At 39.9% G+C, this 13962-nt stretch overlaps 1 protein-coding gene across 1 annotated transcript in view; it reads right to left on the reverse strand.

The window, feature by feature from the left end:
* Nucleotides 1-4591: 4591 nt before the first annotated feature.
* Nucleotides 4592-13962, reverse strand: part of PPARGC1A (PPARG coactivator 1 alpha) — a 66300-nt gene continuing 56929 nt past the window's right edge. Inside the window, exons 11-13 of the mRNA XM_075499855.1 lie at nt 10600-10721; nt 10094-10245; nt 4592-7159 (exon numbers count right to left, since the gene is read on the reverse strand). Of these exons, the coding sequence (XP_075355970.1) occupies nt 7056-7159; nt 10094-10245; nt 10600-10721 (378 nt within the window). The 3' untranslated portion in view covers nt 4592-7055. The remainder of the gene's footprint in view (nt 7160-10093; nt 10246-10599; nt 10722-13962) is intronic.

Genomic DNA, 13962 nt, shown 5'->3' on the forward strand with positions numbered 1-13962 from the left:
TTGGTTTTCATTTACACTACATCTGGCTGCCAATCTATCATGACGCAAATAAGGCACATGAGATTATTTACATTTGATCATTGTCCACTATTTACGCAAGCCGGGGTTAATGCAAAAGGCTGACGAGGGCTGGGGTTTAGTCACTGATTTTGGAGAGGCTGGAATTGTATCTGTTTTCTGTTCACCTGCCTTTGCCACAGAGCAGCTCAGTTCCTCTCTACTAGCAAATACCATAAGATAATAGTCAGTACGCAAGCACAAACCCTTCTATAATCTTGTACTTCACCATGCATGCATTCCAAAAATGTACATTTTATCTCAGATCTCACCATTTACCACACCTGTGTGTATAACTTCTCCCACTGAGGCCATTAGTGAATTCTATTTTTAATTGTTTTCCTTTATATGGAAGTCTTTTTTTCCCCATTAATTCCATTTGAATTTGGAAGAGCTTAATTCATCAGGTCCAGTCACGTCATTAAGGTTATAGATTTTTTTTTATAAAAGAGAATCAGAAATGCTTTTGTAAAACCATGATTTCAGAAGTGGGTTTTCAGATTTGAAAGGAAGCTGCAATAGGAATCAAAGGAATCTCAAAAGCTAAACATGCTTTGAGGAATACGTTTCCAGCTGCAGAATAAATATTTGTAACTGCACCAAAATTTGTCACTGAAAAAACCCAACCTTTCATTTTGCTTTGGGTTCATAGACTGCTAAGATTTTAGGTTGAGGTTGTTCAACTAAAAAAGCATCAGTCGAGGAATGAACACCGATCAAGTGCAACATTTACGAATTTATATATGTATTCCATCCAGCTGCAGTTTCCGTAAGTGCATTGCACAGACACCGGCCGTTCAGCAGAGCACATGGTGTAGCAAAAGATGAGTTGGCTTTCTCTTTTTTTCAGCAGAGCGGTGTAAGGAGAGCACAGCGACAGGAAGCACAGAGGATATATTCACTTCCTCTCGTGGCAGATTTCATTTTCTTCTTTGCTGAGAAGACTAGTCTCCTTTGTCCCGAAGTATTAACAAATATACCAGCTCCCAATGAAGACAGGCTGCCCTATGTCTATCAATAGAATCTATATAGAATCTTTTCCCTTAGGGATTAATTCAACTTTTGATTCAATCTTTCTGAGCTTTAAATTATGATGTTACAAACCTCCAAGGAACTACTGTACTATTTGTGACCTTCTTTATTACTTTCTGCTGTTTGATAAAGTAGAGAAAATTGATTTATAGTTTAGTTTGCTTGTGAACATGGAATATCAATGGTGAGAGTGTGATTCGCAGAAAAGCAGGGCAAGTTGGCATTGGTTAAAGTTTAATATAGCAGTTTATTAATTAATGGTGAAGGACAATAGAATAATTGCACGTTAATCTTGAATGAGATTCTGGAAGTGTAACGTGAAGTAATACCAACAAAGCAAGGCATTTTGCAAGAGTTGGATTTAAAGTTTTCAAAACGTTTTCCGCAGGGAAGAATTTTGTCCATCGCTTCCGCTTCTCTTCCCTAAACCTCCCGCTCTTCCCCTTATGACCTGACGGGTGTTTTTGTGTTTTCTGTAAGCATTAAAGGTTAAAGGTGGTAGGCAAGGCCAAAGTTTTCCAAATGGAGCCTAAAATTAGGTGTTGGTGTCTGTATTTGGATTCTTAGGCCCCAATCCAGGAGTCTATTTTTATTCAAAGCAGCCGAGCACTTGACTTCAATGGATCTAAAAACACTCGCGCTTAAGTGCTTTGCTGAATCAGGACGGACTTAAGCACAAATGTAAATGCTGTGCTGAATTTGGGCTCTAAATATGTGGCTTGATTTTAAAAGTGCTGAGAGCCGGCAGGTCTAATTGAAGTCAATGGGAGCTGTGAGATGCTCAGCGTTTTTGAAAATCAGGCCACTCATTGAGGCGCCTGATTTCAGGTGCTCAGCTTGCAGCATTCACCGTGGGAGAAAATGGTAACCCAGGAGAACAGGCAATGGAAGGGATGATTTCTTAATAAACGAGATCCTGATTTTATGCAATAAACCTTAGTAACATAAAATGAGGGGACGGGAGGCAAAAAGCAATACTTTCCTGGAAATCCAACAGAATGCTTTTTTGCAAGCATCAAAGTGAAAATATGAAATGAATAAACAAATCAAATTAAAAAGCCTAGTAACTGAAGAAATATTGGGCTAAATTTATGCCTTGCGGAACAGCAGCAACACTGATGATGTACATCGGGGCAGATTTGGCCCACTACATTTTGAGTATTAATTTGATCAGGAGCAGTGAGTCAACAACGCAAATCCCACGCAGCGAAGAACTTCACTCTACCACCATTGCAAGCACCAACCACAACAGTTTGGATTAGTAAATGTTAAAAATGCAAAAGTAAAACATTTTGCAAGTAAAAAAAGTATTATAGAGCATAAAATAAATAGCAATGTTAGGAACAGAGATGAGGTGGAGGCTAGTCATCTTGAGAAAGGCAATTTTTTCAAGTTAATTCAGTAGTCCTCTCTACCTAAAGACCACAACCAGGCTGCCCACCAGCTGCATAGGCTGCCCATCATGCCTCGGCTACCTTCTGAGGCACACATCAAGATGAGAAGACTCAGTGTTGTGTTGTTAACCCCCAGAGAAGGCTGTTGACACAACAGGATAGGCCTACAGCGGTACGTTGGCTACCTGGGAATGAATCCTGGGCAAACCAAAGAAAAGCAATTCCTTCCCCTTTTTATGTGCATGTAAAGGAGAGACCTGAATACCCTTTTGCCAGCCCCTCTCCTACCTGTTGCCTGCCCAGCGGCAATGGCAGTGTGGAAGCCAACCATGCTGCACCCTGTACCTTCCAGGAAGGATTTATGGGTTCATCAGCCCATGCTTGTCCAGCCATCTACCTGTCCGATTCTCCTAGCCTGTCTGCTGAGACAGAGAGGCTGGTGAAGGACTCTCATGATGGTGCTTTTTCCTAGTACAGGTATTTATCATCTCAGGATGGAAGATACCAACCATTTTGGAGTTGTCAGTCCCTACTACCTGTGCAACTTGGATCCAAGCATGGCCACGTAGCAAAGCCCTTACATTCCCCACCCCCTCTTAACTCGAGCCAGCAACTCTTAAAACTCCACTGAGCATTTTTCAAAAGTTTTCCTACAAGGTTTATGTTGGCCCTTCAGCAGCCTTGGGTACTCAGGCAGAAAGGCAGAGAGCACCTTTCTACCATTAAATATATTAAAACCAGTGGTTCTGTCCCCTGCCCAAAGTGCAGTAGCGCAGGAGTGATCTGGACTGCTATCTGAAATTAATTACGACCATTAGAAAGAGCAATAGAAAACCCAGTTCACAACCAGTTGGGGGGGGGAAAAAACCTGTCACTTGTGATAAAAAAGAGAAACAGAAATGGATTTGAAACATTCGTTTCCCTTTATTTGCTCAGTGAGGCTGATGTGTACTGCACATTAAAAAAAAAAAAATCACAGGAATTTTCATACAATGAATTAAACCACAAAAGTACATGTAGAATTGGCAGGTGGAAAATAGCCCAGCTTGGGCTTAACTAATGTCTCGCTTTCCCTGTTCAGCATAGTCCAACCAATAGCTTTACATGCTCACCTACTGTACAAATCTTACAGTAGCTCCATCAGGTCAGTGGTTCACATTATTGAAAATGTCTGTCACATAGGTACAAATTTAGAATCATCACATTATATTACATGGCTATTCTAGGTCATTTATAGATCAGATCTTATACTACAGTGATTGAAGTTCTCATTACAGCCATCAAAAAGGACGCATAATCATTACCTACTGTAAGCTTACATCTAAAGGGATGAGAAGAAGGTGTGGTTGGTTTTTTTTTTCAGCTGACCCAAGTATTATACCCCAGAGGCACAAACTTTCCTCAGTGCTGCTCTTGGTGATGGCAGCCCAACTGCTTTTCAGAGTAGTTTAGCACAGGTATTTTTCTTCAATTGTAGGCTCCCTCTGTTTGGATTTGGATCATTTTACGTTCTGTAGGAATTACTTTGTTGCGGCTCTAGGAAAGACCATAGTTGCTAAGTACCAGTTCTGTTACCTGTATTGCGGATGTGGTACTTACCACAGCATGAAAGCAACAGTACAATCTTCATCTAAAAGACACACAGAGCTATGCTGCAATTTGCCTCCGGTGACAATGTGGTACATGTGCTAATTTGAAATGTTCTTGGGGGAGAAAAAAAGAAAAGGAAACACTGAGTTTATATTTTGATGGGTTACCTACTACAGTGTCTACAAAGGATACAAATAGCTTTATTCAGCAATCCTAGCTCTATTAATTTCATATGTAATTTGTAAATCCACAGAGGAAAGCCATCTTTAAGATGAGAATGTTTGCCAGGCCAGTGAAAAAAAAAATTGACTCGTCATTATGCCTGCTTGGTGAAAAATAAATAATCCCCCCCCAAAACCCCACACCAATTTATTCATGTCAGCAATCTAGGGCAAAAGAGAATTTATTTAAAATTTAATCACAGAAATTTAAAGGCAAAATAGGTAATGCATCTGGTCCTTGAACACATAATATGATATACTAAATATCGATTTCTTAAAAATAATTTATTGCTTTTAATATTTTTCTTTACAACAGAAGATACTCAAAATCCAGAAAGGAAAATTGTAAACTTTTAGTTTGGCATTCACACAAAGTTAAAATACCTGCATTTTTAACCTACAGAGCAACAACAAGAATTATGCAGATTAAAGAATGTTACAGTCGTAACACAGAACCTCCGAGAAAGTTCTTTTCTTTTTTTTTTTATTGCTATCTATCTACTGAGAAATAAGAAGCCAAAAAATCAAGCAAGCATCCGACAGGACAGACAGTGGAATCTCTCAGAACACAATATGCTGGTGATAAAATGAATGCAGCCATCAAAATCAACTGCACTGGCATGGGGGTGGAATCGGTTTTCTAAGATTGGGAGTGGGAAAGGAGATTAAATAGTTAGGTGTGCCATACCTTTAAGAGGAGTCATGAATGCCAAACAGTAATAGAATACCAAATCTATACATTCGCAAGCAAATCCCAAACTTTGCTGATTCAGTCTAGAGACTCTGAGTTCAGATGAAATTCTGATGCTCAGAATAGCAGTAGTTTACTCTTGTGGTTTTTTTCTTTCCTGAAGTTTCTATTTAATTTAGCAGAAGCAATGTCATCAGCAACAATGTCATGGGCACATCTGAGGCCATGCTAGTGCATAGTAAAAAAAGGAAAAAAAAAACAACCCACTGCTTCTGCAAAAGCTGAATTTCCAAACAAAGCACTTACTCCAAACTGACAACCGTCATGCATCCTAGGTATAAAATTTCCACTGGCCTTTTTATTATTTTAGTCATCTCATAATTTATAATAAATAGGATAATTGTAACTGATAAATATGTCTCTTTAGTAAACAAAGGAATGAAGGATCGGTATTTATACAGGATGCATAACTGTAAAAAATATAGATAAATACCATCATTAAACTCTGCCAATGAAAAGAGTACTGGCTTCAAGAACAGTGTTTAGACACAGAATTACTGTAAAAATCATACTGTACTTAGTACCTCAGCATATTTTTATCAAATCAAAATCACAAAAATTAAAACAAAATAGCATTTTAAAAAGATTTTTGACCTCTAGTTCCAAAACTACTGTTGATACATAAAATAAAAACATTTCTTAATGATTACCCATTTGAGAGACTTTACATAAAATTATGATATCTCCTAGAAAAATTTAGATGAGAAAATTTCATTCCCCTAACAAATTCAGTGTATAAAACTGCAAAAGAAAATCAAGCAATGAGAAAAATGTGGAAAAATACTGCAGAAGTGGTTAATACCTTTTGGGCTAGGATAATTCTTGACAAAATTCTTATATAAGCTCACCAAAGAAGGGATGAATGTGTGTAAAGCATTTTTGCACTCAGACACACGCGCGCACACATATACACACGCACACCCTCACCCACACGCTTTTCTCTCCTTTTTTTACAATCAAATATATATAAGCGTAAGTTCAGCTTTCTACATATGTTAGTGTACAATAATTGTTTCACCTCATATAATTACATTTGAGTATTCTTGATTAAGAAAAATTCAGCAGTTTTTGAAAAGAAGGCTGCATTTACAGTGCACAGCTGTAACAAAAAAGAACTTCGTCATACAGTATGTACATAAATAAAAATACTCCATTTAACATTTGTAAATACTCAACTACTTTAGAGAATGTAGCAAATAAACTATCTGTGCACACACCCAGATAGTTATATCCAACTCTCATTAATAATGTAACACCACGTCCGCTCATTAGAATAAATCGCTGAACAAGCTGCACATTTGACCATTAACAAGGCTTTGAAAATTTTGCTGTGGAAGATCAACGTTGTAGACATTTACATGGGTGTCAGAATTAAAAGATGAAACTTCAAAATGTTAGGGAAGCTGGAGCCTTTCATTTTCTCTTCTGCAAGGACTAAAAAAAAAACCCACAACAAAAAAAACCCAAAGAAAGGAAAACTCTTAAACCAAAGCTAAAACAGATTGTAGGCTTCTGGGACCTGTGGTTTCTTCTGGATTGTCATATTATCACTGTGTTGTGAGAAGAAGCTTCATTTAAAAAAAAAAATAATGCAGTGTCTGATTCCCAGACATCAGCAGCCGTAGTTCTCAATTTTTTTTGTTTGTTTTTGTTCTTTTTTTGTTAAAATGCAATATGTACAGATTTTGCAGTTCATCGTTGTACGTGTATCTCTGTGGAACTGCTGCCACGTCTCGTGGTTTGCATCGAACTCGCAAGGAACACCCGGCTCCCCCGCCACCGATCACCCGCGAAAGCAAAGCTGACACCCATGGACACACGTGTGCTTACTGGACAGCCATCCTGCCTCTCCACTCGTCGAGCAGCTGTGTTCATGTAAACCATGGTTTTGAACAGAGAGTGTAAAGTAGGAGAAATTCCTAAGTATGACTTTTTAATTGTCCATTATTGAAGGACGTGATGTCCGTGAGGTATTCGCCATCCCTCCGTTTTCCTCAGGTGTGATGCATGTTACCTACGCAGGCTCCGCTGTGCCTCTTTAAGTAAACTATCAAAATCCATGGAGTCATACTTGCTTTTAGTGGAAGCAGGATCAAAATCATCTGAGTTTGAATCTGAAACCCAAAGGATGCAAGCTTAGATAAGAGGCAAGGACCACTAGTGAGTACTTATTTTGCCTGTACAACGGTACGAACAAGGCACTGCAGAAACGATCCACTTACAACCACAACTTTATGGGATGATAAAAGCCCAGAAACGGTCATCAGAGAAGCTTTAGGTATGGACAGAGCTTTCTGGTAAGAAGCAGGACTTAACAAAAGCGGTACGTGTCATCAATAGTGGGGGAGAACCATAAACTGCATGTACATACAGAGCAGGTAAACTAAAAACAGTCTTTCCAAGGACTTGAGCACTGACATGCTGCTATGTATAGGTCTCAAAGTAGTTCAGATAATCTTGACAGATGCTTTACCCAAAACTCCACCATCGCTTTGCAACTGTTGTTTTGCAACATGTAATATCCAAGACTTACTTCTCCTGAGAAAGGTAACAGGGGGATGGTTCTGCAGAAAGCCAGGGCAGCCTGCAGGCAGCACGCAGGGGACACTGCTGCTTCTGCCTGCCCTGCCTTGGCATCTTGTACAAGTCACCACACCTCCCTGAATCTTTGTTTTTGCTTCCGCTCTGATTTTTTGGGGTTTTGCTTGTTTAGAGTGTGAGCAATTCAGGGCAGGGCCTCTGCACCGCCATACAAGCAATCTCAGGTGGGCTCCTCAGCTTTTTGCAGCATACATGGTAAGTCATAGCAGCAATAGGGGGCCAGCTCCTGTGTCCTGCGATACCTGCTCCAGCTTTGCTAGTTGCTCAGACACAGGCATCAGTCTGTTCCTAGCGCACAGGAGGGGTTGTACGCTTGTGGCCATACGGCACCAGTACGGCAATTACTGACGTGGCTGGCTGCAAGCACTGAATTTCCTTTTGGAGTCATCCCTGCTTAACACTGACTCTCTCCGGTTTCTGTGTCACAGCTCCTTCATGAGAGTGCCCTTTTCTTGCCATTTCTTGTGTTGAATTAATCAGAACTCCCCATCTACCACTATAAGACACACTGTGCATTAAATGTTCATTACAAGTTCTGTTAAGACAATATCTTCTCACAGAGGAGAGGTGTTAAACTTCTGACTACTATTTTCAAGTGTTTTCTTTCTTCTGTACTCAACCCAAGGCTGATTAATTCTCTCTGTCCTTGTACTAGTTCATGAATTTTAAAGTTCATCCTGCCATTTCCTTATGTAGCTCTATCAGATACCCTGCACAATACAGGGAATGCAGTCTGAAGTACAGAAGCTCAAGCTGTCAGCAGGGCAAACTGAAAATACTCTGCTCGCAGATACTCTGGGAATCCCACTCAGTATGGAGAGACCTGCCAGGGAATACTCCCAGTGATGAATAATGTTCAAGAGGGTTCCCTTCAGACAACCTGTTTTAAACCTCAGATTTTCTGAGATACAGAGATGACCCTGGCTTCCACTGCTGAAGATAAGTCAAATCAAGTCAAGACTTCAATCTGTTTTTACTGTTTTTATCAGCCTACATTTCGACAAATGCCTTGCTACCTTTTATATTTTCAACATCAACCCTATATCTCTTCAGCAGTCAATTGCCTTTTCCTAGCTTTACATTATCTGTTTAGCCACTGAAGTGAATTATAGCATATTCATTGTGAACAATGCGTATCATCTTTATCATTTATTCTGAAAAGACATCAATTGGTTAGAAAAAAAAATCTGTATTCAATTCCTGCATTGTATAAAGCCGAGGGCAGCACATACAAGATTTCATTAGCACTGTGTTACAGGGTTATGAAAGATTTTAATGACTGTGGTCATTTATTCATAAAAAACCACAATATCTGATTAATATAGATTCAACGGCAAAATGTCCCTTGCTATGTTATTCAGAAAAGAGTATCTCCCCTACCTTTAGTCTATTTATACAGGTATTAGGAAAGGTTTAACATTTAATGAATACTTTACATTTTAAAAGGTAATTAAGTAAGAGGTGAGTTTATAATATATTATAATATTACAGAGGATGTTTTGGTAGTCTGTATGGTCTCTTTATGCATATCCTTAACATCAATATTCCTGCTGTAAGACTTTGAACATCTCCAAACATCCTAGCAAGGGCAAGCGTCACACCCTGACCCAGAGCATAGGACAGAACCATACATTTTTGCCCAGGCAGGACTAGGACAGACCCAGATGTGTTATCACAGCCAGTATGCACACTTGGCACTGGAGTTATCACAGCACACTGGGGTCTGGAGACTGGTGTGCATACTGCCCCACATCAGTGGGACAGCAAACACCAAGAGATTTGCTAAGCTCTCCACAGGCTGGAGCCTCTTACATCATGACTGGAAGTCCCTGCAAGGAGACACCTTCATACATAGATGCTTATGAATAACTTGAGAACCACCAGTTGAGATCCCTGGCCTTTGCTATACTAAGGGTCAGATCTGGTCACAAGCCCTTCTAGCTTTCAAACCTGAGAAACTATGAATTGTGTTTAAGGAGTGTCTCTGGTGAGTTCTACACATCTGCAGCACAACTCATGGCAAAGTAAGAATCGTAATGAATTTTTGGGGGTGAGGCATCTACTTTGTTCTCTGTTTATCGCTCATATAAATAAATTGGGTATTAGAACCAAGCAGTCATAGCATAGCAATGAACAGTAAAGCGTGCAGGAGGTTTCTGTAGTGCTATCATTTCAATATGGAAATGTATTATTGAATATCAGGCACTTATTTTTGATAATGATGGAAATGGGCTTTAAAAGAATTTTCACAGTCTGAAATAACTGAAAGAAGACCGCTCAGATTAGTAGACTTTTAAACTTCTTGCAGCAAGTGAAAACCACTTCCTTTAACCCCCCCAATCACTTAACTAATATAAGCAGCAAACAAAAAAGAAGCAAACCCTAAATTCTCTGGAGTTACAAGGTTCCAGTTATGTACTTTAATTCACATAGGGCAAAATACCTACCTAGGTCTGCATAGTTAGACTTGCAAAATTGCTTGCGTCCACAGAAGTACAGCTCAAAGTCAGGTTCATTTGACCTGCGTAAAGTGTATCCATTTTCAAGAGCAGCAAAGGCGTCACAAGTATAGCGGTAGGTGATGAAACCATAGCTGTCTCTGCAATTGAAAAACACAGTTGTGAACAAAAGCTGAAAAGAGTTAATGCACATTAGTGTAACCCCTTCCTGAAAGCAAGAACTTGCAGGAGACCCAGCAGTGGAAATGCCAGAAGTACTGCATCCATTTATCAGCATGATTGTCCTGTCATGCAGCTAAATACTTATTTCTGGGACAGGAAATCTCAACTAGCAAGATTAATAAATAAGGATGAAAGAAAATAAATAAGGTTTTGAATTCAGCATGTCATCTGTCACGGCACTTACATTGGTAACTCCCATACCAGTAATCTTACTGCCATAATTTTTTACATATGGCAGCTCCCAAACAAGAAGTAATCTCAAAAGTTCTTACCCATCATCCCGCAAATTTACTGTGCACTCCTCAATTTCACCAAAAACTTCAAACCGGTCCCTCAGTTCTGTTCGGGTTGTGTCAGGTCTGATTTTACCCAGATAAATCACACGACGTTCTTCCTGTTGAGAAACAGCAACAGGGAAGGCATATTTTTAACAAATGTGTGATAGAGATGAACCTATACATATATGCATGCAAATACACACACATGGATGTGCAGAGGATGCATAATTATAGTAATAGTCTCTAGTGGAAGACCTACTGCATCTTGCTAATAAGTGAAATAGTTATCTCCTGGAAAGCATCTAAGGTATTTAAATGACACTACATTTGTTAGATGGTGTGCTCCTGGAAGGTTTCACTGCTTGCTGTCACTGTTCTGCTATACACCGACAGACAGCTCCCTTTGTATCCTACTGCACCTTCTTCCCTTCCACCCTTTCTACCACTTCCCCTCCAAGACTGTAAACTCTTCCAAACCAGGTGCTCCTTTTCTCTTGCCATCTATACAATACTGGGCAAAACCCATCTCAGTTGTGGAGTAGTATAAAGTAACACCATAATTGCCTAAATGTACCATAGACATAACAAAATGTATTACAAACATAAGATTATAAACTCAGATGACTCAATAGCTGATTTATCCTGCAATCAGCTGTTCCACCATAATCCATACCTTAAAATAGAGGGAAAACTGTTAGGGGTCCAGAAGATAACTTTTATTAGATGAAGTATTTCTGGGGGGAAGGCAGGACAATAAAATATATCCTGTGGTCACCATTATCTTTTGGTTTCTTGGGAAAAAAAAACCTGACTGAAGTCCCTGATTTTTACAGGCTAGGGTATCATTTGCATGTTCCTTCGACACTTGGAGCAAAGCATCAAAGATACTTTTAAAACAATTGAGTCATATCCTTCCTTCCTGAGTGGAAATGCTCAGCAGAATGACAGAAGGACTAGGAAACCCTGTGAGAGTCACTTTATGAATTTTTGGATGAACACGTTACTGAGGGTAGAGCCACTTAGTGAGCTGCAAGCAAAGCAAAAGGCAAAAAGAGATCTTCAAAACACTGACCTTAAGGTAATCAGGGCAAAGACGCACCAGCTACACATGGCTTGGGAGCTTAGCCTTCCTGGCTCAGATTGCCTCTGGCCTGAAGAAGCCTGGCACTACTGGCCCTGGCACTACTGCTCATCCCTTACACACCCGCACATTTGTCCCATAAATCGAACCACCACCACCACAACATTCTCAGCTGGCGTAAATCTGTCAGTCAGTGGAGCAATGTCAGTTTAAACCATCAGCTTTGGCACCTGAGACTTGCGCAGAATTCAGGTGCCGAATGCCAAAGGAGCTCTACTGACTGCTGAGAATTCACGACTCTTGTAACCTGGAGGTGCCTAAAGGCTAATGGCACCTCAACTCTGCAAAAGGCTCTAGGGACCTAAATATAGACTTGCATTCCTGCTCAGAAACATCCTAGCCTGAAGAGACAGGTATCTTATAGTGTTACAATTCAGATATAGCACGAAATGTATCTTTTCCATGAGTCCCCACAGAGGCATAAGGCACCAGTCATTCTTGGACCATGGACAATACAATTGAGATCAGACCAAAACCACAACAGAAATGATCCTGATACCTCTTTACTTGTTTGAGCACTCATTTGAGATAAAGGGCCCATCAGAACTCTTAGTTATGGGGGCCCAAAATCTTGGGTCCCTGTTCTGAGAAGAGCACTCTGCTCCCAGGAACTGTTTAATGCAAAATAAATAAACAATTCCTGCAGCAGGAAGCTGAGACTAGTACATCTGCCTCCCAACAGAAACTCCTTCTCACTAGCACACTCAAGTCAACTTTTTTTGCTGACTCTTTTCCTGGCCTCACAAATCTCAGGGTCTCAGATCCAGTTAATGTAAGCTCCTGAGAAATGGAAGTGAGTTTAAAGCTCGAGAAAACAGAGATCCAAGAATCAAACACTCCTACCCAAAAGCCCTACCCGCTACAGTATGGCACAAGAAGCGACCACTGGAACCACCTGGGTCCTTTATAGCTCCCTGGTCAGCCCAGCGGAGTCCCTGGTTGCTCTACCAAAGTATGTATATGCTCTCCTTAATCAATGGGATCAGGCAAGTATCTCATTTCAATGCTTGAAACAACTGCCTCTTTTGATTATATAAGGAACCAAGGTGACTGCCTTGGTAGTCCCCTATAACCCTGCTGGGACAGACACTTTCATTTTTAAATGTTATGCTTTCCAAAGTGCATGGTCCGAAAGCAGCCCCTGTTCTCTGCCATAGCAGTGCACTTTGGAGAAGCTGGCATGGCTAAAAGAAGGACAAATGTGCTCATAGGTGGCCATAAATTTAGGGAAGAGGGGTACTTTACAGACAGCTGCTGCTTTTTATCTCTGTCTCTACTGTGTCCCGGTCCAGAGCCCTGACCCTCCTGACAGAGGAGTTTGGGTAGGGCTTCTGCGAACTAGGGACTGTAGAGTGCAAGCAATAGAAATCTGCATTTCTTCCATTTTCCCCATTCTAATTCTGCTTACTTTCAGTATGGTTGGGTGCCATAAACTTCAAAAACAGGAAAATCTGCATATGCACAGTAATTACTTTTTCAGACTGTTTTACCAAATCAAGGATTTAACCGCACTGAAACACTTGATAAGAAACAATTCCATTGATACTTGCTATTGAACCTAAATGACTGACCAGATGGAGCAGAACATAACATAGCAGACTGTCTAATATACTTTAGCTGAGATAATACATCTTGACTGAAAAAACATAATGTTTCACTCACTGACATGGAGATTGTTATATTACAGTGTGATGGAAATAACTATTGCACGCTCTTCCATAAGTCTGTGTGCATGCCTGCACGATTTTTCCTTCTTCTATCCCTCTAATAACCTTTATATCTGTAATATCCCTTTAAGACAACTGTAATAAAACAAAACTGAACAATTAAAAAAAAGCCTGTTAAACTATCATTAAGGGAATAAGTTAAACCTGCAAAATTAAGGAAATTCAAATTTAAAGCTGAAATGCACCATATGTCCCCCAGTGTGCACACATGAGATGTGCTGAGGTATTTTTTTTAAGCAGAGTGCCATGATGGTATAAGATACTGGAGAACACAGGATTCATACAGCATTGTCTTTGTCTTGCTTAACTTTGGTTTATGTAAAGCAACTACGAAGAATCTATTTGTATTCACAGAGACACCTGCCTTTTATTCCCATTAATAATAAGAGCTATACAAGCCTAACAAGATTACAACATACCTCTAAATGTTAAAGACCTTTATTTTATAATAAGTTACATGCATAAGTCCATATGTGCATATTAAGTATG

The sequence above is a fragment of the Mycteria americana genome, chromosome 4 (genome assembly GCF_035582795.1).
Source record: "Mycteria americana isolate JAX WOST 10 ecotype Jacksonville Zoo and Gardens chromosome 4, USCA_MyAme_1.0, whole genome shotgun sequence".
NCBI lineage: Eukaryota > Metazoa > Chordata > Aves > Ciconiiformes > Ciconiidae > Mycteria > Mycteria americana.